The sequence below is a fragment of the Dasypus novemcinctus genome, chromosome 6, assembly GCF_030445035.2.
Source record: "Dasypus novemcinctus isolate mDasNov1 chromosome 6, mDasNov1.1.hap2, whole genome shotgun sequence".
NCBI classification, from domain to species: Eukaryota; Metazoa; Chordata; class Mammalia; order Cingulata; family Dasypodidae; genus Dasypus; species Dasypus novemcinctus.
The window spans coordinates 116,404,306-116,430,029 of record NC_080678.1 but is presented as its reverse complement, the minus strand read 5'-3'; the positions used below and the strand labels follow the sequence as shown (position 1 = coordinate 116,430,029).

Sequence of the window (25,724 nt, the reverse complement as noted above, 5' to 3'; positions counted from 1 at the left end):
GGTGTCCCCCGGATAGGGGAGCCCCACATGCAAGGAGTGTGCCCCCTAAGGAGAGCCACCCAGCATGAAAGGAAGTGCAGCCTGCCTAAGAATGGTGCCGCCCACATGGAGAGCGAGATGACACAACAAAAAGAAACACAGATTCCCATGCCACTGACAACAGAAGTGGACAAAGAAGATGACGTAGCAAATAGACACAGAGAACAGACAACCGGGGTGGGGGGAGAGGAGGAAGGGGGGGGGAGAGAGAGAGAGAGAGAGAATTTTAGTATGTGCTAGACAGAGCACCTTGGACACTGAGTCTCTAATGACCTTCCTCAGTAGACAACACTTCACATGGGTGGTCACAGTGTGGTGCAGGAGGAAGTAAATGCCTCCTGTGTGATTCCACTGGGAGAGGACTCTTGGAAATGTGTGCCTCTTTCCCTCTGACCTTCACTTCCATGCACCTGTTCCCTTGGCTGGTTTTGCTTTGATTCTTTTCACGGTTATCAGTATTAGTCATGACTCTGACTACATGCTGAGTCCCTGTGAGTTCTCCAATAAAATCACCAAACCTGGGAGTGTCATGGGGACACCCAACACAGAGAAATCACCAAAGCTTGATATGAAGAATCTACAAAAAAGTCTAATGTCATACTTAAAGTTAAAAGACAATGTTTTCACCCAGCAAAGATGTCTATTCTCATCAGTCTTATTAAACATTGTACTGAGTTCTAAGTAACTGCAATGAGCAAAGAAAAAAAGTCATAAAATTTTAAACTGTCCCTATTTGCAGACAACATGAAAGTCTACACACAAAATCCCAATGAATCTACAAAAAAAAAAAACTCAAAGGAGTTCAGCAAGTTCACAAGATACAAGATGAACATGCAAAAATCAATTGCATTTTGTGTGATCTATTTATCTTTTTTAAAAAAGACAATTTTAAAAAGCACACACAAAAAAAATAATTGCATTTCTGCAACCCACAAATGAACTGGCAGAAACCAAAAGTAAAAACACAAAACTATTTATTCCAAGAAAATTAAATACTTAAGTATAAAACTAACATGTACAGGATATGCATGATGAAAATTACAAAATACTAATGAAAGAATCAAAGAACTAAATAAATGGAGAAATGTACCATGTTCATGGATTCAAAGATTCAACACAATAAGCATGTCAATTCTCCCCAAACTTACCTACACATTTAATACACATCCTATCAAAATTTCAGCAAGGGTTTTGTACATGTAGATAAGCCTATTGTTAAAAATTGTGAGGAAAAACACAGGTCCTAGCATAGCTAAAACAATCTTGACAAAGAAAATAAAGTGGAGGAAACTTGAAGTTAAGGCTTTATGTGGAACTATGGCCATCAAGACAGTGTAGTATCAGCAGACGGACAGACACAGATCTATAAAACAAAAGAAAACCCAGACATGGACCCACACAAGTGTTATAATTAATTTTTTATTAAAGTGCAAAATTAACTCAATGAAGGAAGGATAGCCTTTTCAACAAATGATGCTGGACCAACTGGTCAAAAATTGAACCTCAAGTTAAACTTCACACCTTATACACAAACTAACTCAGAATGAATCACAGACTTAAATATAGAATAAAGCTATTAATATATACACTTCCTGGAAGATGGCAAACTAGAAAGACATGAAACTCTCTTCTCTCCCAGAAAAATAGCCAGAGGACAGGCAGAAACAGCCTGGGGGTCAGGGGGGGTGGAATCTTCTAGGGTTTAGAACACTGGGTGAAGGCCGGACACAGCCCAGGAGAGAGAGGGACGGAAGAAAAGAACCGTGATAACCAAACTGCAAGTTATAAAGAGGCAGCTGCTCCTGCTGGCAACCTCGCCCACACAACAGACACTTTTGAATTCTCCACCTTGGGGCCAGCAGATGCAAAGGGGGCCCCAGGGAACCACCTCCCAGGAAGCAGGAAAGAGAGGGCACAGCCTAAGGCTGACTCAGCTCTTGACCCACAGATTTGGTCTGCTGTGTCCCATGAGCCCTTCCAGGCCAGGTGTGGCTGTGCCAGTTTTTGCCTTGGGAGTTGGCAAGGGGCTAAAGAGACCCAACCCCTCAAATACCCTCCCTACTAACTGGGACTAGTTGTTGAAGACACAGAGGGCAGTGGAATTATTTCCTACCTGGGAAAAGGGAGGTGGCTGCCAGTGAAGGTTGGAGAACTGTCTCTGAGAAAGTTTAATTTATGAGGCTCTTAGCCTCCAGGCAGATCCTCTATCACATTGATCCAGTCCCTCTTGCTGCAAACACACTCCAACCAGTCTTTGAACTGAGAGGACTGCCAAAGAGCACCATCTTCTGAAGGACAAAAGATCTGCAATGAAGAAATCAAAAGTAAATAAGAGAGGCTTTTCTGGCCTTTATAGCCTCCTTCCCCAAGGCTCTAGGAAGCAGGTCTGCAGCCCATTACTGGGTCCAGAACCCACTTTTGAGCAACTAACAGTGACAATCCTAAAGACCCAGGTTGAAACAAGAATCAAAGAACAGCCGTAACACACAGCCTCCCTCCACTAAATCCCTACAAAAGAGAAAGAAATTGAGCATCTGAGCAAACTACTTCCTAATCAGATGCCTAGATATCAGCAAAGAACTATGAGCCATACTAAGAAAATGGAAGATGTGGCCCAAGAAAAGGAACATATCAAAGCTCCAGAAGAGATGCAGGATTTGCAAAAACTAATGAGATGCACACAAATTCCCAAAATCAAATTAATGAGTTGAAAGACAGTATGGTTAAAGAGATAAATGATATCAAGAAAACATTGAGTGAAGCGGATTTGGCCCAATGGATAGGGAGTCCCCCTACCACATGGTAGGTCCAAGGTTCAAACCCCGGGCCTCCTGATCCATGCTGTGAACTGACCCACATGCACTGCTGATGCGCACAAGAAGTGACCTGCCATGCAGGGGTGTCCCACGTAGGGGAGCCCCACATGCAAGGAGTGTGCCCTGTAAGGAGAGCTGCCCAGTACAAAAAAAGTACAGCCTGCCCAGGAGTGGTGCCACACACATGGAGAGCTGAAGCAGCAAGATGATGCAACAACAACAAAAAAAATGAGACACAGACACAGACAAGACACTGACAAGAATACAAGTGGATAAGGAAGAACACACAGCAAATGGACACAGAGAGCAGACAACTGGGGAGGGGGGAGGGTGAGGAAGGGTAGAGAAATGAAAAAATAAAAATAAGAAGAAAGAAAGAAGACATTGAGTCAAGAAGCAGACATGGCTCAACTGATAGAGCATCCTCCTACCATATGGAGGGCCCAGGGCTCGATACCCAGGGCCTCCTGACCCATGTGGTAAGCTGGCTGATGTGCAGTGCTGCTGCTAGCAAGGAGTACCGTGCCACACAGGGGTGTTCCTGTGTAGGGGTGTCCCTGTGTAGGGGTGTCCCCATGTAGGGGTGCCCCACATGCAAGGACTGCACCCTGCAAGGATAGACACCCTGGGTGAAAAAAACACAGCCCGCCCAGGAGTGGCGCTGCACACACAGAGAGCTGACACAGCAAGATGATGCAACAACAGCAAAAAAAAAGAGACACAGTTTCCCAGTGCTGCCTGACAATGCAAGCAGGCACAGAAGAACACAGAGAACGGACACAGAGAGCAGACAATGGGGGAGGAAGGGGAAAGAAAAAAATAAAATAAATCTTTGAGAAAAAAAAAGACATTGAGAGAGCACAAAGAAGAATTTGAAAACCTGAATAGAAAAGTAACAGCTCATGGGAATGAAAGAAATGATAGGTGAGATCAAAAATACTTTAGAGGGAATTGTGGGAAGATAGTGATGGGCTAACAGGCAGAGCTGGATACTCTCACAAAAACTCCAGAGAAAGAGTCAAAAGCTGTGCATGGGAACGGCTGTGAGGGTCTGAAGACCAGGACAGTGCTACACAACTCCCAGAAGGGTGAGGGACAGAGAGGTGAAGAAGCCAAAAAGACAAACCTGAGTTCCCGAGCCCCTGAGGCAGCCAGGAGAGGCTCTCCTCCCTCACCCCCAAGATATTAAGCTGGGGTAAAACCCCTGGCTCACTGTAGCCAACTGAGAGGGGAACAGACATCTTCCTCCCTGTCAGATGTTTCAAAGGAAAAGGGAGGGGAGGATGGGCTGCTTTCCTTCAGTGAATTCGGCCAGCAGAGCCCTCTTTGAATCTCTGATCTGGAGATTCAACAAAGGAACACAGGAAAGCCAAGACTGAAACACCTCTGTGGAAAGATGCACTGTCTAGTGCCATCTGCTGGCGGTTCTGGAAACTGCACTGACAAAAACTGTGCTCTCTGTATCCAGTCCCTGGGAGAAAACCTGCACCCTACTGGTGATTCCCTGGCCTGGTTTTGAAAGCCTAAGCTGGGAAATTTTAAAGTCTGAGAATAAATTGAACAAAATATCAAAGAAGAGCTGTTGGGGGAGAGGGGGAACAATAGGCAAGAGAGAGAAATTAGCCATCAGAGGAAATACACCAAGATATTCAGATGCCTGATGCCTTGACATCAGCAAAAAATTACAAGCCATACTAGGCCCAGCCAAAAGAACTAACCAAATATCCTGAAGAGATATAGGATTTAATACAATTAATCAGTGATAATCACACAACTCTCCAAATCGCTTCAAAGAATTTAAAGAATATATGACGAAAGAAGTAAAGGATATTAAGAAGACACTGGGAGAGCACAAAGAACAATTTGAAAGCCTGCAAAGAAAAGTAACAGAATTTATGGGAATGAAAGTCATGATGGACAAGATTAAAAATACATTAGAGGCACATAAGAGCACATTTGAATTACTTGAAGACAGAATCAGTGATTTTGAAGACAGAACATCAGAACTGGAAAAGACAGGAGAACACAAAGAGAAGAGAATGGAAAAAATGGAACAGAGTCCCAGGGAACTGAATGACAATGCAAAATGCATAAACATTTGCATTACTGGGGTCCCAGAAGAAGAAAAGAATGGAAAGGGGGCAGAAAGAATATTTGAGGAAATAATGACTGAGAACTTCCCAACCCTTATACAAATATCAATATCCAAGAAGGACAACACATCCCAAACAGAATAAATCCAAATAGACCTACCCAAGACACCTACTATTCAGAATGACAAATAACAGAGAGAGAGAATTCTGAAAGCAGCAAGAGAAAAGCAAAGCATCACATACAAGGAAAACTAGATAAGCTTAAGTGCAGATCTCTCATCAGAAACCATGGGAGAGAGAAAAGAGTGGTATTATGCATTTAAGGTACTGAAAGAAAAAAACTGCCAGCAAGAATTCTGTATCCAGCAAAGCTGTCCTTTAAAAATGAGGGTAAGTTTAAAGTCTTCACAGATAAAAACTGATAAAATATGATACCAAAAGACCAGATTTGCAAAAGATACTAAAGGAGGTGCTGCAGCCTGAAAGGAAAAATCAAGGGTGAGAGATTTGGAGAAGAGTTTAGAAATAAAGATTATTAGGAAGAGTGTAAACTAAAGGATAAGAAGACAGACAATAGAACAATATGACAACAGAGAGCCAAAGAATAAAATGGATGAAGCAATTTGAAGTTATCAAGTATCCCTTCACATCTATCCGATGAACCCTGAAGTATGGAAAGAAGACCTTTCTCAGGTGAGAACACTTCAGGAGAAGCAGAAAGTGGCATAGAAGATTAAAAAGAGTGAATCAAAAGCAATAACTCCCCCCCCCCCCCAGCTTGGGGCATGATGAAAACAATCAATGCATCCGGAAAAAAAAAAAATCTTGACCAAAATGGGGGAAAGCTAAAGACAAATGAGCTTGTATGGCTGAGACTTGAAAGTGAGTCAGGAGGCCATCCCAGAGATAGTGCTTATGCACATACCAACAGGATTTCATTGACAGCCAAAGTAGGTACTACCCCAAATAGTGAAGTTCCTCAGGGATACGGAGACATCCAGACCCTGTAGTAAGGGCAGATAGCTCAGGAATTTGGCCTCTTGCCAGAAAGCCCTAATCTGGTATTTATGTTCCCCAGTGTGACAGAGTTAGACCCAGCAGTGGTTTCCCTATGCAGGTTCTTCTGTCTTTCTATTTGAACCTATAATTAGTACTAGAGTTGGTAGGTGGACATCCAAGAGACTTAAATCTTTGAGCTGTCCATGTGCCAACTGAGACATGAATCTCAATGGAGTTGCAACACCTACTCTCCAATTCAATGGACTCACTCAGGACAACTAACAGGGAGGAGATGATGGACAAACAACATACCAAGGAACCAAGAGTGCCTACAATTGCAAGCAAGAGTGTCCCATCCAGCAGATGTATGAAATCAAAGCCCCTCAATTAATGGAGTGGGCAAACCATCCCAGAGTCCTCAGGATTGAGAAATGAACTATGGACTAAAATAAACCTACTAAAATTCTACTATAGACTTATTGTGATTCTAGCAATAGAGGAAATACCATTGTTTTGGAGGCAGTGACCCATGAATGTTCTGGGGTTAGGGAGAGGGAAAAACACATGTAATAGGGGGTGTTTTTGAGACTTAGGAATCATCCTGAATGACATGATGATGACAGATATAAGCCATTATATATCTGGCCATAATTTACAGAATCGAATGGGAGAGAGTGTAAACTACAATGTAAACTATTATCCATGCTTAGTGACAATGCTCCAAAATGTGTTGATGAATTGCAATGAATGTACCACACTGATGAAAGATGTTGCTAACATGGGAAAATGTGAGAGGTGTGGGGAGAAGGGCATATGGGAATCCCCTATATATTCTCTGTAACATTTATGTAATCAAAGTATTGTTTAAAAAATAAAAAAGTGAAAAGAGTGAGTCATCAGAAGTAACAGATTTCTCACCAAAGTCAATTCCTAACTATGACTTTGAAAGTGAAGACATCATTCCTGTTTCTGCAGCTATTGCTGCGAAACAGAAGACAGCTTCCACAAACAAAACACTGGTTATTGTGTCTGCTTCTGTAGAGACAGTAGAGACTGTCACTGAGATGGTGCCCCAAAACCAGGTGGCTCTGTTTTTATCAAAGCCCGATGATGGAAAATGCATAGCATGAATTATTTGAATCTTTTTTTCTCATCGTTTGAAGTTTTAGACATAGAGACATTTAATCTGGAAGAACAGGGCAAAATTCCTGTTTGTAAGGTAAGTTTTTCAGATGAAGTATATAAATTGAAACAGTAGCATTATTATATAGTGTTTGGACTATGTTTTGGTAAATTATGGTTTATAGTTAAGATTAGAATTCTGGAAGAGGAATCTCCTATATTTTTTAATGTAATATTGTGTATGACCTATGTATCTTTTAAAAATAAATAAAAGATATAATATTAAAAAAGAGCAAAATGTTATTGATGTATAAATTTAATTTAATCCAAATATATGGATGAATACATTTTAAAGACACAACTTGAAAAGCAAATTCTTAAATAGTAAGTAACTTAGTGTTATTAAAACGTTGACTCATTGACTTTTGCATTATGATAAAGGAAATAAGTGATTGCTTTCTCTCCTAGAAACATAGTGCTGTTACTATACACTCTGTTTTCCTTCCCTCTGTGCAGTAAGTTTGTCACATGGCTTAAATGTTTTTAATATTAATTTTGATTCAAAGTTGTGGTTCTGTTACATGTGGAATCTTCAAAAGCTCAGCCAAAAATGCATGCAAATTGAACGTTCTGAAGTTTCTCTTAATTTTGATTTGTGCTTAAGTTCTTGGCATTAAAGAAGTTATAACAAGGCAGTTGCCTCCTTCAGTATTTGTTAGATGTGTGAAGTACTGATAAGTGTCACAATGATAGTTTTATTTTTTAGATTACATTGGGTTTAGATACCACAAGTGAGTCATGTTTTAAATGTGCATTTTTTTAATGAGTGGATTTTACAGATACATCATAATAAATTGTACTGATACATTTAAAATATATATAGGGGATGATGTGGGAGAGGAAGGGGCATACATGGGAATCCCTCATACTTTCAACGTAACTTTTCTGTGATCTAAAACCTCTTTAAAAATAAAGTTCATTATATTAAAAGAAAAAAACAATTAGAAGCATACAACAACATATCAAAATGATAGAAGAAAGAATAAGTGATACCAAAGACAGAACAGCTGAAATTAAAGAGAGAAAAGAACAAAGACAGAAAAGAATGGAAAAAACTGAGCATGGTTCAGGTAGTTCAGTGATAACAAATGCAACAAAGTACATGTCATGGGAGTTCCAGAAGGACAAGAAAAGGGAATGGGGACAGAAAGAGTATTTGCAGAAATAGCTGATAATTTGCCAACTCTCACAAAAGAAATGAACTTACATTTCCAAGAAGTCCAGAGTATATCAGAACAAACGAGAAGAGACCTAGTCCAAGACACATACTACTCAGAATGTCAGCTGTCAAAGATAAAGAGAAAATTCTGAGAGTAGCAAATGAGAAGCAAACCGTCACACACAAGGGATGCCCAGTAAAACTGGGTGGATTTCTCATCAGAAACCATGGAGGCAAGAAGACAGTGATATGATACAATGAGGATACTGAAAGAGAAAACCTATCAGCTGAAAATTCTTTATCCAGGGAAGCAGATGTGGCTCAACTGATAGAGTGTCCACCTACCATATGGGAGGTCCAGGATTCAAACCCAGGGCCTCCTGACCCATCTGGTGAGCTCATCCACACACAATGCTGATGCCGTGCCATGCAGGGGTGTCCCCCGCATAGGGGAGCACTACACACAAGAAGTGTGCCCCGCAAGGAGAGCCACCCTACACAAAAAAAGCACAGCCTGCCCAAAAGTGGTGTCACACACTCAGAAAGCTGATGCAGCAAGATGACACAAGGGAAGCACACTTGGCTCAGTGGATAGAGCATCTGCCTACCACATGGGAGGTCCAGGGTTCAAACCCTGGGCCTCCTTGACCCATGTGGAGCTGACCCATGCGCAGTACTGATGTGCACAAGGAATGCTGTGCCACCCAGGGGTGTCCCCCGCATAGGGAAGCCCCACACACAAGGAGTGTGCCCCATAAGGAGAGTCACCCAGCGCGAAAGAAAGCCCAGCCAGGAGTGGTGCCACACACATAGAGAGCTGATGTAGCAAGATGACGCAACAAAAATAGACATAGATTCCTGGGCCCCTGACAAGAATAGAAGCGGACACAGAAAGAACACACAGTGAATGGACACAGAGAGCACACAATGAGGAGGGGAGGGGAGAGAAATAAATAAAAAATAAATCTTTAAAAAAAAAGAAAATTCTTTATCCAACAAAATTGTCCTTCAAATATAAAGGCAAGCTTAAAATGTTCACAAACAAACAGAAACTAAGAGAGTTCGTAAAAAAGGATCTACCTTTGTGGGGAATATTAAAGAAAGCCTAGGGCCTCAGAGAAAAAGACAAAAGAGAGAGGCTTGAGGGAAGCAGACATGGCTCAACTGATAGAGCATCCACCTACCACAACGAAGGTCCAGGGTTCAAACCCAGGGCTTCCTGACCCATGTGGTGAGCTGGCCCATGTGCAGCATGCCATGCACAAGGAGTGTCTTGCCACTCAAGGGCACCCCTGTGTAGGGGTGCCCCACATGCAAGGTGTGTGCCCCACAAGGAGAGCTGCCCCACATGAAAAAAGCACAGCCTGCCCAGGAGTGGCACCACACACACGGAGAGCTGACGCAGCAAGATGACGCAACAAAAAAGAGACCAGATTCCCAGTTCCACCTGATAATACAAGTGGATGCAGAAGAACACACAGCAAATGGACACAGAGCAGACAACAGGAGGGTAGGAGGAGAAAGGGAGAGAAAGAAATGAAATAAATCTTTAAAAAAAAAGAGAGAGGCTTGGAGGGAAGTATAGAAGAAAAGCTAAAGGATAATCAAAGGAGTAAACAGATGAAAATAAGATATGACATATGAAAAACAAAGAATAAAATGGTGGAATTAAATAATGCATTTACAGTAATATCATTGACTATATGAATGGACTAAACTCCCCATCAAAAGATACAGGCTGGGAAGCAGATGTGGGTTAACCAATTGGGCACCTGCCTACCACATGGGAGGTCCCAGGTTTGGATCCCAGTGCCTCCTAAAAGAAGATGAGCAGACACTGCCCCACTGCAATGAGTAGATGCCCCAAGCCAGCAGACACCACCCTCACTGCAACAAGTAGATGCCACAAGCCAGCAGACACTGCAGCCTGTGGGAAGCAAGTGTGGCTCAGGCTATTGGGCACTCACCTCCTTATGAGAGGTCCCAGGTTCAGTTGCCAGTGCCTCCTGGAGAAGGTGAGCAAACAGTGAGGAGACAGAGGAGAGAACCATCTGAAGGAGGGGGTGGGTAGATAAAAAAGGAAAATAAAGTAAATAAATCTTCAAAAAAAATAGGCTATGGAGCAAATGTGGCTCAAGCAGTGAGGGCCTGCTTCCCACATGGGAGTTCCTGGGTTCAGTTCCCCGTGCCTCCTTAAAAAAAAACAGCTTAGGGGAGCCCATGTGGCTCAGTGGTTGAGCACAGCCTTCCCACATACGAAGTCCCAGGTTCAACACTCACCCCAGTATCTAAAAAGGAAAAAAAAAAAAAGATATAGGCTGACTGAATGGATAAAAAAACATCAGCCAACCATATGCTGCCTACAAGAGACTCACCTTAGACCCAGCGATAAAAACAAAAAAAAGTAAAAAGTTGGAAAAAGATACTTCCCACAAATAATAACCCAAAAAGAGCAGGGCTAGCTATACTAACATTAGACAAAGCAGACTTTCATTGCAAAAAAGTTATGAGATAAGAAAGCCATTTTATATATATAAATATATATATTTTTTTTACAGAAAACTCTGCACCTTTTTTTCAGTCCATGTCTTTTTTTAAAATTGACTTTTTAAAAATGTTTTTCCATTATATATTAATAAAAGAGACAGTCCATAGGAATATAGAACAGTTGTAAATATCTATGGACCTACCAGGGTGCTCCAAAATACATAAGACAAACTGACAAAACTGAAGGGAGAAATAGACATCTCTACAATAAAGGAGGGGGAGCAGATGTGGCTCAAGCAGTTGAGCACCCACCTCCCACAAAGGAGGTCCTGGATTCAGTTCCCAGTGCCTCCTAAAGAAGACAAACAGACACAATGAGATGATGCAACAAACTGAGGCAACAAGCTGACAAGTAAGTAGACACAACAAGCAGGGAGGAGATGTGGCTCAAGCAGTTGGGCACCCACCTGCCACATGGGAGGTCATGGGAGGTCCTGTGTGGGTCTGGTTCCCAGTGTCTTCTACAGAAGATGAGCAGACAATAATCAGACACGATTAGCAAACAACATGCAGAGACAAGCAGACACAGCAAGCAAACAACAAGCAGACAGACAAGGGAGCCATCTGGAGGGGGGAAAAATAGTAGATTTCAACAGACCACTCACATCGTAGATAGAACTAGACAGAAGATCAACAAGGAGACAGAGAAATTGAACAACATGATAAACAGGTTAGACCTAACAGATATATACAGAACATTACACCTAAACTCAGCGGGTTATACATTCTTCTCAAGTGCCCATGGATCTTTTTCCAGGATAGACCGTATGTTGGGAACAATGCAGCTCTCAATAAATATAAAAAGATTGAAATTATACAAAGCACCTTTTCAGATCATAATGGAATGAACCTGGAAATCAATATTTGACAGGAAGGATGTAAATTTACAAATATATGGATCTAAACAATATACTTTTAAATAATCAGTGGGTCAAAGAAGAAATGTAAGTATAATCAGTAAATATATTGAGACAAATGAAAATGAGAACTCAAGTTATCAAAAATTATGGGACACAGTGAAGACAGTCTTGAGAGGGAAATTTATAGCCCTAAATGCCTATATTAAAAAAGAAAGAAGAGCTAAAATCAAAGACCTAAGTGAACAACTGGAGAAACTAGGAAAAAAACAGCAAACAAATCCCAAATCAAGCAGAAGGAAAGAAGTAATAAAAATCAGAGCAGGAAAAATGAAATCGAGAACAAAAAAACAGTAGAGAAAATCAACAAAACCAAAAGCTGGTTCTTTGAGAAGATCAAAAATAACAAACCCTTAGCTAGACCAACAAGAAAAATAAGAGAAGATACAAATAAATACAATCAGAAATGAAAAGGGGGAAGTTACAACTGACACCATAGAAATAAAAAGGATCATAAGAGGATATAATGAGAAATTTTATGCCAACAAACTAGACAACCTAGATGAATGTACAAATTCCTAGAAATGTACAATCTACATTGACGCTAATACAAATACTAGAACTTAACAAACCAATCACATTTAGAGATTAAATCCATCATCAAAAATCTCCCAACAAAGAATTCCACCAAGCATTTCATGAAGAAGTAACACCAATCCTGTTTAACTCTTCTGAAAACTTGAAGTGGAAGGAAAATTACCCAACACATTTCATGAAGCCAACATCACCCTAATCCCAAAGCAATATAAGGACAGTACAAAAAATTACAGACAAATCTCTCTAATGAACATAGATGCAAAAATTCTCAACAAAATACTTACAAATCAAATCCAACAGCTTATCAAAAGACTTATACTTTGCAATCAAGTGGGATTTATTTCTGGTATGCAAGGCTGGTTTAACATAAGAAAATCAATCAAAGTAATACACCACACAAATTGAAGGGGAAAAAAAAACATATGATCATCTCAATTGATGCAGAAAAGACATTCAACAAAGTCCAGCACCCTTCCTTGATAAAAACACTTCAAATGATAGAAATAGAAGGATATGGGAAGCAGATGTGGCCCAATGGGTAGGGCATCCGCCTACCAAATGGGAGGCCCAAGGTTCAAAGGAGAGTCACCCAGCACAAAAAACGTGCAGCCTGCCCAGGAATGGCACCACACACATGGAGAGCTGATGCAGCAAGATGACGCAACAAAGAGACACACATTCCTGGTGCTGCTGACAAGAATACAGGCAGACACAGAACAACACACAGCAAATGGACACGGAGGGCAGACAACTGGGGTGGGGGGGGAGCGGGGAAGGGGAGAGAAATAAATAATAAATCTTTGGAAAAAAAAGAAACAGAAGGATTATTCCTCAATATGCTAAGAGGCATATGTGAAAAACCCACAGCCAGCATTGTCCTCAATAGGAAAAGGATGAAAGCTTTCCCTTTAAGATCAGGAACAAAACAAGGATGCCCACTGTCACCACTGTTATTCATCACTACACTAGAAGTTCTAGCTACAGCAATGAGACAAGAAAAAATAAATAAATAAAAGGTATCCAAAAAGGAAAAGAGGATGTAAAACATTCACTATTTGTAGATGACATGACCCTATATTTAGAAAATTCTGGAATGTCTATGATAAAGCTACTTGAGCTAATAAATGAGTTCAGCAAAGTGGTAGGATACAAGATCAACATGCAAAAATCAATAATGTTTCTCTAAACTAGTACTGAACAATCTGAGCAGGAATTCAGGGGGGAAATTCCATTTACAATAGCAATGAACAGACTCAAAAACTTAAGAATCAATTTCACCAAAGTAGTACAGGACCTGTATTCAGAAAACTACAAAACAATGCTAAAAGAAATCAACAGAGACCTAAACAAACAGAAAGACATACCATGAACTATTTTTGGAGCTGAAATCTTTGTACTATTAAAGCAACTAGTTTCTAATTTCCAGTTTCTGCATAGAATCACACAAGTGGTTTATGGAGTATTTGGATTGCAATTATAAATGATTTTTGATATGCAAGTTAGTATTCTCAGTTGATTTTATTTTATATTCCTAATGGGATGTTAAAGCCATTTTGTCTTTTGTTTTTTTCCTAAAGGAAAAGAGAACCCACGCTTTTATGGACACTAGGTAAACACCTTCAGCTTAAAATTTTGGCTAAATATTTTACTTTATTGTTATCTTCCAGGTGTCTAAATCTCCAGTCTGTCTGTTGTACTTGTAATTTAACTCTGTAATGGAATAGTTTGTTGCCAATTATTTATATTAAGTAATTTTTAAATATTTACAATATTGTTAACTAATACACTATTAAGTTATTGGCCAAAAAAAAGGACATTCCATGTTTGTGGACTGGATGACTAAGTATCTTGAAGATGGTAATCCTACCCAAACTGATTTATAGATTCAATGCAACACCAATCAAAATCCCAATAACCTACTTTAAAGAAATAGAAAAGGCAAATACCAAATTTATTTGGAAGGGATAGTGTACCCAAATAGCCAAGAGCATTCTACAAAAGAAGAGTGACATGGGAGGAATTTCACTGCCTGACCTTGAAACATACTACAAAGCAACAGTGGTCAAAACAGCATGGTATTGGCATTATGACAGACACATCCATCAGTGGAATAGAATTGACAAACAGAAATAAACCTTCATCTCTATGGCCAACTGGTTTTTGACAAACATACTAAAGCCATGTTAACAGGACAAAACAGTCTCTTCAACAAATGGTGCTGGGAGAACTGGATATCTATAGCTTCTCCCTATATAAGAATCAACTCAAAATGGATCAAAGACCTAAATATAAAAGCCAGGACCATAAAACCCCTAGAAGATAACATAGGGAAGCATCTCAAAGATTGTGTAGTAGGTGGTGGTTTATTGGACCTTACACTGAAGCACAAGCAACAAAAAAATAAATAAATGGGAGATCCTCAGAATTAAACACTTTTGCATCTCACAGTACTATGTCAAAAGGGTAAAAAGGTTGGCAACTCAATAGGAGAAAATATTTGGAAATCACATCTGATAAGGATTTAATATCCATGACATAAAGAGATGTTACAACTCAACAATAAAAAGACCAATAACCCAATTTAAAAATGGGCAAAAGACTTAACAGACATATGTACAAAGAAGAAATACAATTGGAAAAAAAAAAACATGAAAAAATGTTCAACATCACTAGCAATCAGAGAAATGCAAGTCAGAGATAAAAACGAGTTATTTCACACCTGTGAGAATGGCCACTATTTAAAAAGACAGAGATCTACAAGAGTTGGAGAGGATGTGGAAAGATAAGAACACTTATTCACTGTTGGTGGGAATGCAGAATGGTACAGCCACTGTGGAGAACTGTTTGGAAGTTCCTAAAGAAGTTGAATATAGATTTGCCATGTGGCCCTACAATACCACCACTGGATATATGCCTGGAAGAACTAAGAGCAGTGACACGAACAGACATCTGCACACCGAAGTACACAGCAGCGTTATTCATGATTGCCAAAAGCTGGAAACAACCCAAGTGTCCATCAACCATCGAACGGATAAACAAACTGATATTTCACATGATGAAAATTACACAGCTGTAAGAAGAAATGTCATAAAGCATATGACAACATGGATGAACCAAGATGACATTAGGTTGAGAAAAGCCAGACACAAAAGGACAAATATTGTATGATTATGTTACTATGAACTAAATATATTGAGCAAAATATTGTATGATTCCATTTATATAAAATGTAAATATAAATCAATTTATAAAGATGAAATTAGATTAGTAGTTAGGTAGGGCTGGGGAAGAAATGCCAATGGGTATGGAGTTTTTCTTTTTGGAATAAAACTGTTCTAAAGTTTCTTGTGGTGATGAATGCACAATATTGTGATTATACTAAAATCCATTGATTATACACTTTGGGTAGATCATATGCTATGTAAATATATCTCAATAAAACTATTTCTGACTACTGAAAGAATAGCTAGAAATAGCAGCTATGTACAGCAGGGGAAACAAGAGCAATTGAGAGCTGAAGAATTTTCTTGTTTGTCTGTTTTTTGTCAATTATTATTACTGAAATAATGAAAATGCTCTAATAACGACTGAAGTGATGAATGCACAACTATGTGATTATACCAAATACCAATGATTGTACACTTTGAATGAACTGTATGCTTTATTAATACGTATCAACAAAATTGATTTGCTAAAAAAATTTTTAAGAGAAAATAAAGATATAAACTTTTAGAAAAAAATGGGAGAAAATCTTCACAATCAAGCAAGAGGCAAAAAATTCTTATACTTGACACCAAAGTACAATCCATAAAAGGAAAAATTAATAAACTGGACTTCATCAAAATTAAAAACTTTCATTCTGGGGAGTGGACATGGCTCAAGTGGTTGAGCACCTGGTTCCCACATGGGAGGTCCCAGGTTCAGTTCCCAGTGCCTCCTAAAAAGCAACCACCACAACAACAAGCAAAACAAAATACCAGCTCAGCGGAGCCAAAAATCTTTCACTCTGCAAAAGATCATGTGAAGAGAATGAAAAGACAGGCTACAGACTAGGAGAAAATTATTTGCAAATCACATATCTGGCAAAATACTAGTATTTAGAATAAAGAACTCTCAAAATTCAACCATTAAAACTCATTAAATGCAATGAATGTACCACACTAATGAAAGAAGTTATCTATGTGGGAGGAGTGGGGGTGTGGGGAGTGGGATGTATGGGAACCTCATATTTTTTAATGTAACATTTTGTGTTATCTATGTATCTTTAAAAAAAAGATATTAAAAAAGGGGGGGAAATCCAATTAGAAAGAGGGTTGCATGAAGAGACATTTCACCGAAGAATATTTACAGCTGGCAATAATCACATGAAAAGATGTTCAACACCATCAGCTATCAGGGAACTGCAAATTAAAACCACAATGATATATTACTACACACCTATCAGAATGGCTAAAATTTAAAAATAGTGACAATATCAAATGCTGGTGAGGATATGGAGAAACTGGATCACTAATATATTGCTGGTGGAAATGTAAAATAGTGCAGCCACTCTGGAAAAGTATGGTAATTTCTCAAAAAATACACATGCACTACCCTACCATGCAGCAACTGCACTCTTGGGCATGCATCTCAGAGAAATGAAGACTTATGTTCACACAAAAATCTCTAACCATGTTATACCAGCTTTATTCATCATAGACAAAAAATGGAAATAGCCCAGATGTCCTTCGGCGGGTGAATAGCCAATAAACTGCAGTACACCCATACCATGGCATATTACTCAGCAGTAAGAAGGAACAAATTATTGATATACATAAAAACTTGGATGAATCTCCAGGGAATTATGCTGAGTGAAAAAAGCCACTTTTAAAAAGTTACATGCTGTATGTTCCCATTCATACAGCATTTTTAAAGTGACAACATTTAGAAATGAAGCACACATTCCTGGCTGCCAGGAGTTAGGGATGGATGAGGGGCACAAGAGGGAGGTGGGTGATCATTATAAAAGGACAGCACACAAAATCCTTGTGGTAATGGAATAGTTCTTTATCCTGACTATGGTGGTGGATACACAAACCTACATGTGATAAAGCTGTACAGGACTAAATACACACACACATAAATGAGAATAGTAAAATTAGGAAAATGTGAACATGATCAGTGCATTGCATCAATGCCATTATCCTGTTTGTGATACTGTGCTATAGTTTTGCAAGAAGTTATCTTTGGAAAAATTAGGTAAAGGGTACATGGGATTACTATGATTTCTTACAAATGCAGTTTACAATCTAAAATAATCTTATCAAAAATTTCCATTAAAACAAAAAAATACATAGATATTAAGTATGGGAAACCTTATACATTTCATGATTCAAAAGGAACCATAAAAGATTCCTTTCCACAGTATGTCTATAGCAGAATACCTTCAACAAAAATGCATCATATCTGAAACAGGTATTCTAAGATAATACTTTAAGATCAAAGTTTTAATTCCCAAATTAAACCCAAATCCCAAACTAACATAGTTTCCTTCAGATAAGATAAGAGAATATTTATGGCCAAAGGTTATCTCACATTCACTACATTCATAAAATTTTTCTACTATATCTGTTTCCTGATATGTAGGAAGGTTTGGCTTCTTGCAAAATGCACCAGTATACTGATTAGTTTTATAGGCTTTCTTTCCTATATGTGTCTGTTGATGCTCAGTGAAATCTGGCTTCTTGCAGAATATCTCCCAGTTTTCATTAGAGTCAAATGTACTCTCTCCTTTATAAGTTCTCTGAGTGTGAGTGGAGAGTGACTTTCTGCTGAAACTCTTCTCACTCACGTTACACTCAACGTATTTCTCCCCCACCAGAACTCTACGGTGATTAATTAGAGCTGACTTTTCCCCAACAGACCTCCTCCCACAGTCATTAAATTCACAGCGACTCTCCCTTATGCAAGGTCTGTGGTGGACAAGAAGGGTCAAATTATTAGAAAAGGTTTTCGCATATTTATTATACTCACAGGGCTTCTCCCATGAGCATGCTCTTTTATGGGTATGAGGGCTGCCTCCTCATGGAAGGCTTTCCTGCATTCATTATATTCAGAAGACTGCTTCCAAGTCTGAATATTGTGATGCTGAAACAGGTCCTCGTTTCCACGATGGCTTTTCCAATTCCATCATATGCAAAAGGTTCCTCTCTGGAATGAGGATTCTCATGCTTGGTACAGAGGTGCAATTTCCCATGTGTATTAAACTCCTCTGGTTTATTTACAAAAGAGTTTCTATTACTAATAATTAATTCTGAAATATAATTCAAACTCATTCCATATGGGTCACATTTACCAGATATTCTTGATGAAGCAGGGTTTGTGTCCAGATAAAATGTTTTTCCTAATGTACTACTCCTTGCCTGAGACAATGTTTTGCTGTTGATGAACTCGACTTCCTGCAGATGCTGGTCTTGGTTTTCCTGGCTCTTCTCCACCAGGTCATCAACTATGAAGAAATCTAGAATGAGAATAATTTATCATAGTTTATAAATGTTAACACAGGAAAAGGAAATGTATACTCAAATGTCTTATTATAACCCAGCCTTTGGTTGTGAAAGTGATCCCAAAGGCATCATCCTTCTTGGCTCCCGTATGTGTGGAAAAAAACAAATAACTTGCAGTAGGGGAAAATTACAGGGCCTCCAGCAATAAAACACAATAATCTGACCTTTTGCCAATGTAACTTAAAAAAATGGATAGAGAATTTGAAATAAACATAAACAACAATAAAACAAATGTTTGACTAACTGCTTGGTCCTGGAATGGGGAACCTCACAAAAAACAGAATCAGCCCAACAAGTCAAAAAATAGTAAGTAGAAGCACAAGGAAAATAGTAGATAATAATGTAAGGGGAGATCTCAAAGCAACAATTAGATGGAGATCTAGATGGGGACCTCATCCCCTCTTATCTATTTTACATACAACCACCAAATTAAATTTCAAAAATAACTAATACACACATTCAAAGGAAAATTCTACTATGTGGGCTACATATGCATTCCAGCTGCAATTCACAAAAAGCACTAATGACCAATGTAAGTACACATTCAGGCTGTTCTTACAACAGGGTCAGATGCATACCTTGAGTCATCTAGTATATCATCTAAAACTCAGTCTGAGGATCACTTATACAACCAATTAAGTCATCATCATTAGAGTGTAGGGTACTTCTCTTTGCATTTGTCTTCTGATTTGTGTAATAATTGTCAAAAGTCTTCCTCTTGTCAATTTTCTGCTCTTTGACATTAAGGGCAGAAAATGAAAAATTCTGAATTCTCAACTGTGTTCAATGAAATCTCAAAAAGAAAGAAAAACTATAAAGATGTTGTCTCCAGGCTTCTCTTTTTTTATAATTTTTTTGAGGAGGTACTGGGGAGTGAACCCAGGGCCACATGCATGCAAAGCAGATGCTCAGTCACTGAGCTACACCTGCTCTGCTCCAGGCTTCTTTTATACCTTCATCATAGCCGTCACAATATTTTAGGAAATTCAATAAGAAAGCAGAAGGATGATTTAATAATGATAATTTACTTCCCTATTGTAAATATTATAATTTTTTTAGGTATCGGCAGGGGATTGAACCCAGGACCTCGCTTGTGGGAAGAAGCCAGTACTCAACTACTGAGCTACATCAGCTCCTGCATTATCTTTCTAAGGAAATTCATCATTCTTCTATTTTCTTAGCATTTCAGTCTATTTTCACATTGTTGGACATAATTAATGAGTGGTGTTTAAATAGCTGCTAAGGTGATAAAATAGCAAACTGTTTCAAATTTAGGAAAAATAAGATCAACTACAATCTTACAATGTTTCTTAGATTATAAATGGGACCAAGTGGCTCATATGGTAATTGCAAGATAGGTTTTATTCAATTAAAAAACCATAAGTAAATTTCCTTTGTTCATTCAAATTAAATTTTTATGAATTATAAAAAAATATAAAAGTCAAGAAACCACAATCATTACACAGAATTGCTCAAAAAAAAAAAAAAACCTCAAAAACTAAAATTGGTCACACTGGAGCCCTGGTGGTATGGCTCTCAAACACCATGCAGCTAGATTTTTAAAAGTCCAATCTGACAATATCTTTTAATAAGAGAGTTTAGACCCTTTCAGTATACTGTAATTACTAAAATATCTGGATTTGGTTTCCTGTTTCATTTACAGTTTCCATGTGTTCATCCCATTGTTCATTTCCATTGTTTCATTATCTTTTTTTAGTCTGATCCAATATACGTGGTGATTTCCTTTCTTTTCCATTTTCTTCTCTTTAAAACTTTTAAAGCACTCTTGCTGCTCCTGTGGGGTGAACTGTGTCCCCGAGCCCCACATCTGTCAAAACTAAGTCGGGCCACTCGGGAGCCCGAGGCCGGAGCTGTGATCCCGCCCACTGCCAGGCAGGCCAGGCCAGGCCAGGCGCGGGTCAGTGAGGCACCTCCATCAGGCCAGGCGCGGGTCAGCGAGGCACCGCCATCAGGCCAGGCGCGGGTCAGCGAGGCACCTCCATCAGCCAGGTCTGCAAGGAATTCAACAAGAAGACAAACGACACCGCAGAAGGCATTCCTCTGCCACTAAGATTTCTGCAAAGCCTGACAGGACATTTGAAATCAAGGCTGGACAACCCACTGTTTCCTGCCTTCTGGAATTGAGAAGGGGCCCGGCAGAAAGAGAAAGGTGGCAGGCCTGGTGACCTTGAAGCACAGGAATGAGGTTGCCCACATCAAAGCTCAGGACAATGCCCTTCCCTGCAGACATGCCCTTGTCCTCGGTTGTCCACTCCCTCATCGACTCTGCCTATTCCCTGGGCTTTCCTGTGGTGAAGGAACTGGCAGCTTTCCAGAAGAAGTGAGCCATATTTCTGGCTGCTAGAAAGAGGCAGATTTAGCAACCTGGGCAGAAGCAGCCCAGAAATGACCTCTACCCCCCACATTCCAGGGCTTTTAAATTATACATTTGTACACATATGGCTGAACCAAGGGATCAACCCTATACAAAGACCATTGTCACCCAGAAAAATAAAATGAAAGTTTAAAGTTGTGGGAGCAAGCAGGTGCAGCTCAATGGTTTGAGCACTAGTTTCCCAAGTACAAGGTCCTGGGTTCGACCTCTCTAAAAATCAATCAATCAATCAATCAAGTTTTAAAGCTGTACATGTTACAAACTTGTATCATTTTCCAATTAAATTTTATCATTCCTATTTAACAATAAAATTTCTTCTAAACAATTAGAGGATGTTAGAACACGATTCTGATTGGCTTATATGCTACCATTTTTCAACATTTTATGTTTATTTGTGTCCTTTCTATACTGAACAGAATATTACTACCATTTTATATGACAATATTTGATTAGATAACCTATATATTTGCTTATTTCCTCCCAAAACTGCTGCTTCCCATTTCCCCCATCTCAGTCAAAAGTATCACCATGTATCCAGTGTCTCAGGATAAAACCTCTCAGATTATCCTTGATTATTCTTTTTCATATACCCATAACCCAATCTAACAGCAAATCCTATTTGGCTACAACTTCACAATATATCAAGAGTTCAATCATATCACCTAACTTTCACAATTTCCCAACTAATACAATCCACAATCATCCTTCCCATTGACTCTGGCTAACTGATCTCCCTGGTTTTACTCTTACCCTCTTTCCCCAACCCTCTGCCAGCATTTCCACTGCCCAATAGCTAGAGATTTATATCAATCAGAGCATGTGCTCGCTTGCTCAAAACCTTCCAAAGACTTTACCTCATTAGGATAAAATTACTGAATTCACAATGGCCAGTAAGACCAAGCATAACCGAGCCCCAACTACTACTGATATCATCTCTTACACGCTCCCCAGACACACTCACTTCAATATACAGCCTTGTTCATTGCTATTCTACACTCTGATCTCAGCTTGGTGGCAGGGGGTATACCATCTAGCCAGAATATTCAGAACCCACTGGCTCACTTCACCCAAATTTGTGTTAATCATCACAGTGACCTCTAAGAGGCCTTTTCCTAATTGCACTTTCATAAACAACACACCACATTACATTATCTTCTACCATTAGAATGCAGGCTTCACAACAGCAGAGTCATGATATTGTCAGCAGCTATCTCCCTAGCACACAGATATAGCTGGCAGGCGTTAGGTATTAAATACTTGTTGAATGAATACATTAACAGTTAAAACAGGACAACTGACTGATACACCAATGTACATAGCCAAAAGGTGGAAGCAACCCAAGTGTCCATCAAAAAGTAAATGGATAGACAAAAGGAGTATACACTGTGTGTAGTATATACACACTGTGGAATATCACTCAGCCATAAAAAAGGAGTGGAATTCTGAGACATGTGACAACATGGATGAACCTCAAAGACATCATGTTGAGTGAAATAAGACAGACACAAGAGGACAAGTATTGTATGCATCCACATCTATGAAATACCTAGAATAAGTAAATACAGAGAGACAGAAGACAGATTAGAAGTTACCAGTGCTGGGGAATTGGGGTAAATTGGGAGTTACTGCTTAATGCGTACAGAGTTTCTATTTGGGGTGATGAAAAAGTTCTGGTAATAGATGGTGGTGCTCAAAGAACAATATTGTAAAAATAATTAACATCACTGATTCGTACACATGAAAGTGGTTAAAATGGGAAATTTTTTGAGGTATATATGTTACAACAATTTTTTAAAGGCAAATAAAATGGATACAGAAAGAATAAAAAAATACCTGTAATGAGATAAGCAAGGACTGGATTTTTGGAAGGGAAAAAAAGAGCATTTAGCTATTATCTGCAAATGTGATACATGCATCTGAGGCAGGCAGGCCAATTATTCTCAGTCACCTCCAAAGTTCTGGTAATTCTAAGAAAAGGTTCCTGAAAATTCAGAGATGCCAGTGTCTGAATGAACTCCCTGGTTGTGGCTCCCTGTGTACTCGCTAACTCACCTGGGAGGCTCTGGCTTTGGCTCTCTTCCTCTAACCATGGCTCCTCTCCTTGCTCCAACTTGAAGATCACTTCTGCTTTGGTTACACAATACCCTGTGGATGGGAAATGACAGTGTTTGGGCCAGGTGGCCTGAAGTTCAGGATTTTTAAAAGAGGACAGGGCATGCCCCAAGAAGATAGAAGCTTAACAAAAATAGGCCCACTTGAACATTTCACTGGAGAGAAGAACACAAAGTTTTTATAGTGTCCAAAAGGAATCAATCAGTTTCTGACTCCTGAATTTCAAGCTTATAAATCATTATCTCTACAAAGAAACCATGTATATATCTGCAACTAAAAAAGGAAACAAATGTTATTGGGAGTTAGATAAAACACAACCTCTACCCACTGAAAGGAGGTGGCTGTAGTTCTCCAGCATCATGTCCCTGTACAGGGTCCTGTGAGCAGGGTCCAGGTGCTGCCACTCCTCCTGGGTGGAGCCCACGGTCATGTCCCTGAATGACAGTGACCCCTGGAACAGCACATTCATATTCAATGTAAACTGACTGAACCTGGATTACATACAACATATGTTTGGTAATTAACACTTGTCACGTTAACTGTTCATAGATGAAGAGAAACTGCGACATAGGATGCCTACTACAAATATTATATGTTGTGGAAAATGAGAAATCGCTCCCCACAACATATAACATAGTATAAGGATTCTTCCAGGGCACTAATTTTATTTACACATTTTCACACTAGGTCCTGTCATCATGCCACAAGCTGTCCCAATTCCTAAAAATATAAAGATGATTAAGAAAATAATCTGGTCAGAGGCATAAATATCAGCAATAATTATTACAGTAGAATGCTAAAAATATCTGAAAGGTGGACAAATAATTGCAAAGGAAGAAGAAAAGTTCTATTTTGAACTATCAGACTGAGCTCCATTGAGAAAAAAAGCTTTGAGTCTTGACCCATAAATCTTGTGTTCCTTATAAATATGGACTGACTACATCAACAAGGGCTTGGAGGCATAAAAATACTTGATAAATTAATGGAACTAAAAATAGCACAAGATGATAGGAGAATAGGGTTTCAGATGTATTAAGATAAAGCCTCACAGAACTTCAGGAGAGATGGCAGGGAGTAGAATTCCAGGGCTCAGTCCTTCTACCAAAACAACTATTAAAGAGGCAGAAACTGTCTGAAACAAGAATTTTGAAATCCCAGAGACCAAAAGAACTATGTACAGCATCCAGGGAAGAGTGGGAGGACAAGGCTAAAAAATTACAGTAAAGAACTGTAAATCACCCTATCCACTCACAGCATCTATCAGTGCGCACTCCCCATTCTCACTGCAGGCCGCCATGGGGTCCAGCCCCTGGCTATACGGTGTTGACAGAAAGAGACATAAAAATCCTCCTCACCAAGAAGAGGGCTGGGCACGGCTGATCAATGGATCATGGCCTGTGATTAGCAATTTGGATTGATCACTGGGTCCTGGCCTTGAGGGCAGCTATTATTTCAACCCAGCCCAGGACAAAGGTGGTGGCAGCCACTGTTCAACTCCCATTACAGCCTCCCCCAAACCCAAAGACTGCAGCAGGCATTGTTTCAACCCTCCCCAGACAGAGGAGATTTAAACATGGAGCGCCTCCTCAGGGGCTGCAGGAGACAATTAGCTGATGGGCTATATTTGCTGGGCAGGCCGGAAATGTTCAGCTTTGGGGACATCGGAGAAGCTCTTAGCATCCTTCCTTATCCCCTCTATAGGGCATGCGGAGGCAGCCTGCACCCGTTCTGTGGATCCCTGACCCTGTTTTGGTTAGTAAAGACCGACTTGGGAAAGTCCTCTGTGGGGTGACCCTCCTACCAGAATTTGCTCCAGGCAAAAGTAGCATGAGACAATGAAACAATGTAGGAAACTACAAAGGCAGAAAGTCTGGGACAAAGTCCTGCCAACTTGAAATATCCAGGAAAGGGAAGTATGTCCCCTCTCGGACAACCAAACTCCTATAAACAGGTAAACTCCAAAACAACTAACAAGCAAGAGCCCAAAACAGAACAGAGACCCAGAACAACAGGAAAAACAATGCATGCTGCTTTTGCCTTGGCTAGATGCCTGCCTTACAAGAGGGCTGAAGTTCAAAACATATGTCTGATCACCATTTGGTTACGAAAGCAAGAAACAGACATCCAAGGGAGTAAATTTCAAATTTAACATTTAAAATATTAAAATGTACCATGGGAAAAAAGAGTACAAGAAAAAGAAACAGGAAATGATGGCCCATCAAAAGGATGAGGACAAAAATCCAAAAAACGTCAACGAAGAAAATAAGAATGTGGACATATTGAACAAAGCCTTTAAAAAAAATTCAAAAATACTCAAGGATGGGAAGCAGTTGTGGCTCAACTGACAGAGTGTCTGCCTACCATATGGAGGGTCTAGGGTTTA

General features: G+C 39.6%; 2 protein-coding genes across 6 annotated transcripts in view; both read right to left on the bottom strand.

Moving 5' to 3' along the window:
- LOC131278812 (uncharacterized) overlaps positions 1-18,769 on the bottom strand; it is a 31,579-nt gene extending 12,810 nt beyond the window's left edge. The window contains exons 1-4 of one of the 5 annotated variants that reach the window (XM_071215923.1): positions 18,624-18,723; positions 11,243-11,296; positions 10,256-10,339; positions 2,153-2,343 (exon numbers count right to left, since the gene is read on the bottom strand). The gene's annotated coding sequence lies outside the window, so the exon portion shown is untranslated. Of the gene's footprint in view, positions 1-2,152; positions 2,344-10,255; positions 10,340-11,242; positions 11,297-18,301; positions 18,402-18,623 lie in introns of those variants that run through there. The other 4 variants (XM_058299288.1, XM_058299289.1, XM_071215925.1 and 1 more) reach the window with 4 other exon arrangements.
- Positions 16,952-25,724, bottom strand: part of LOC131278811 (putative zinc finger protein 487) — a 56,078-nt gene continuing 47,305 nt past the window's right edge. The window contains 4 exon segments of the mRNA XM_058299287.2: positions 16,952-18,340; positions 18,343-18,438; positions 18,441-18,788; positions 23,282-23,374. Coding sequence (XP_058155270.1) covers positions 17,715-18,340; positions 18,343-18,438; positions 18,441-18,788; positions 23,282-23,374 — 1,163 coding nt within the window. The 3' untranslated portion in view covers positions 16,952-17,714.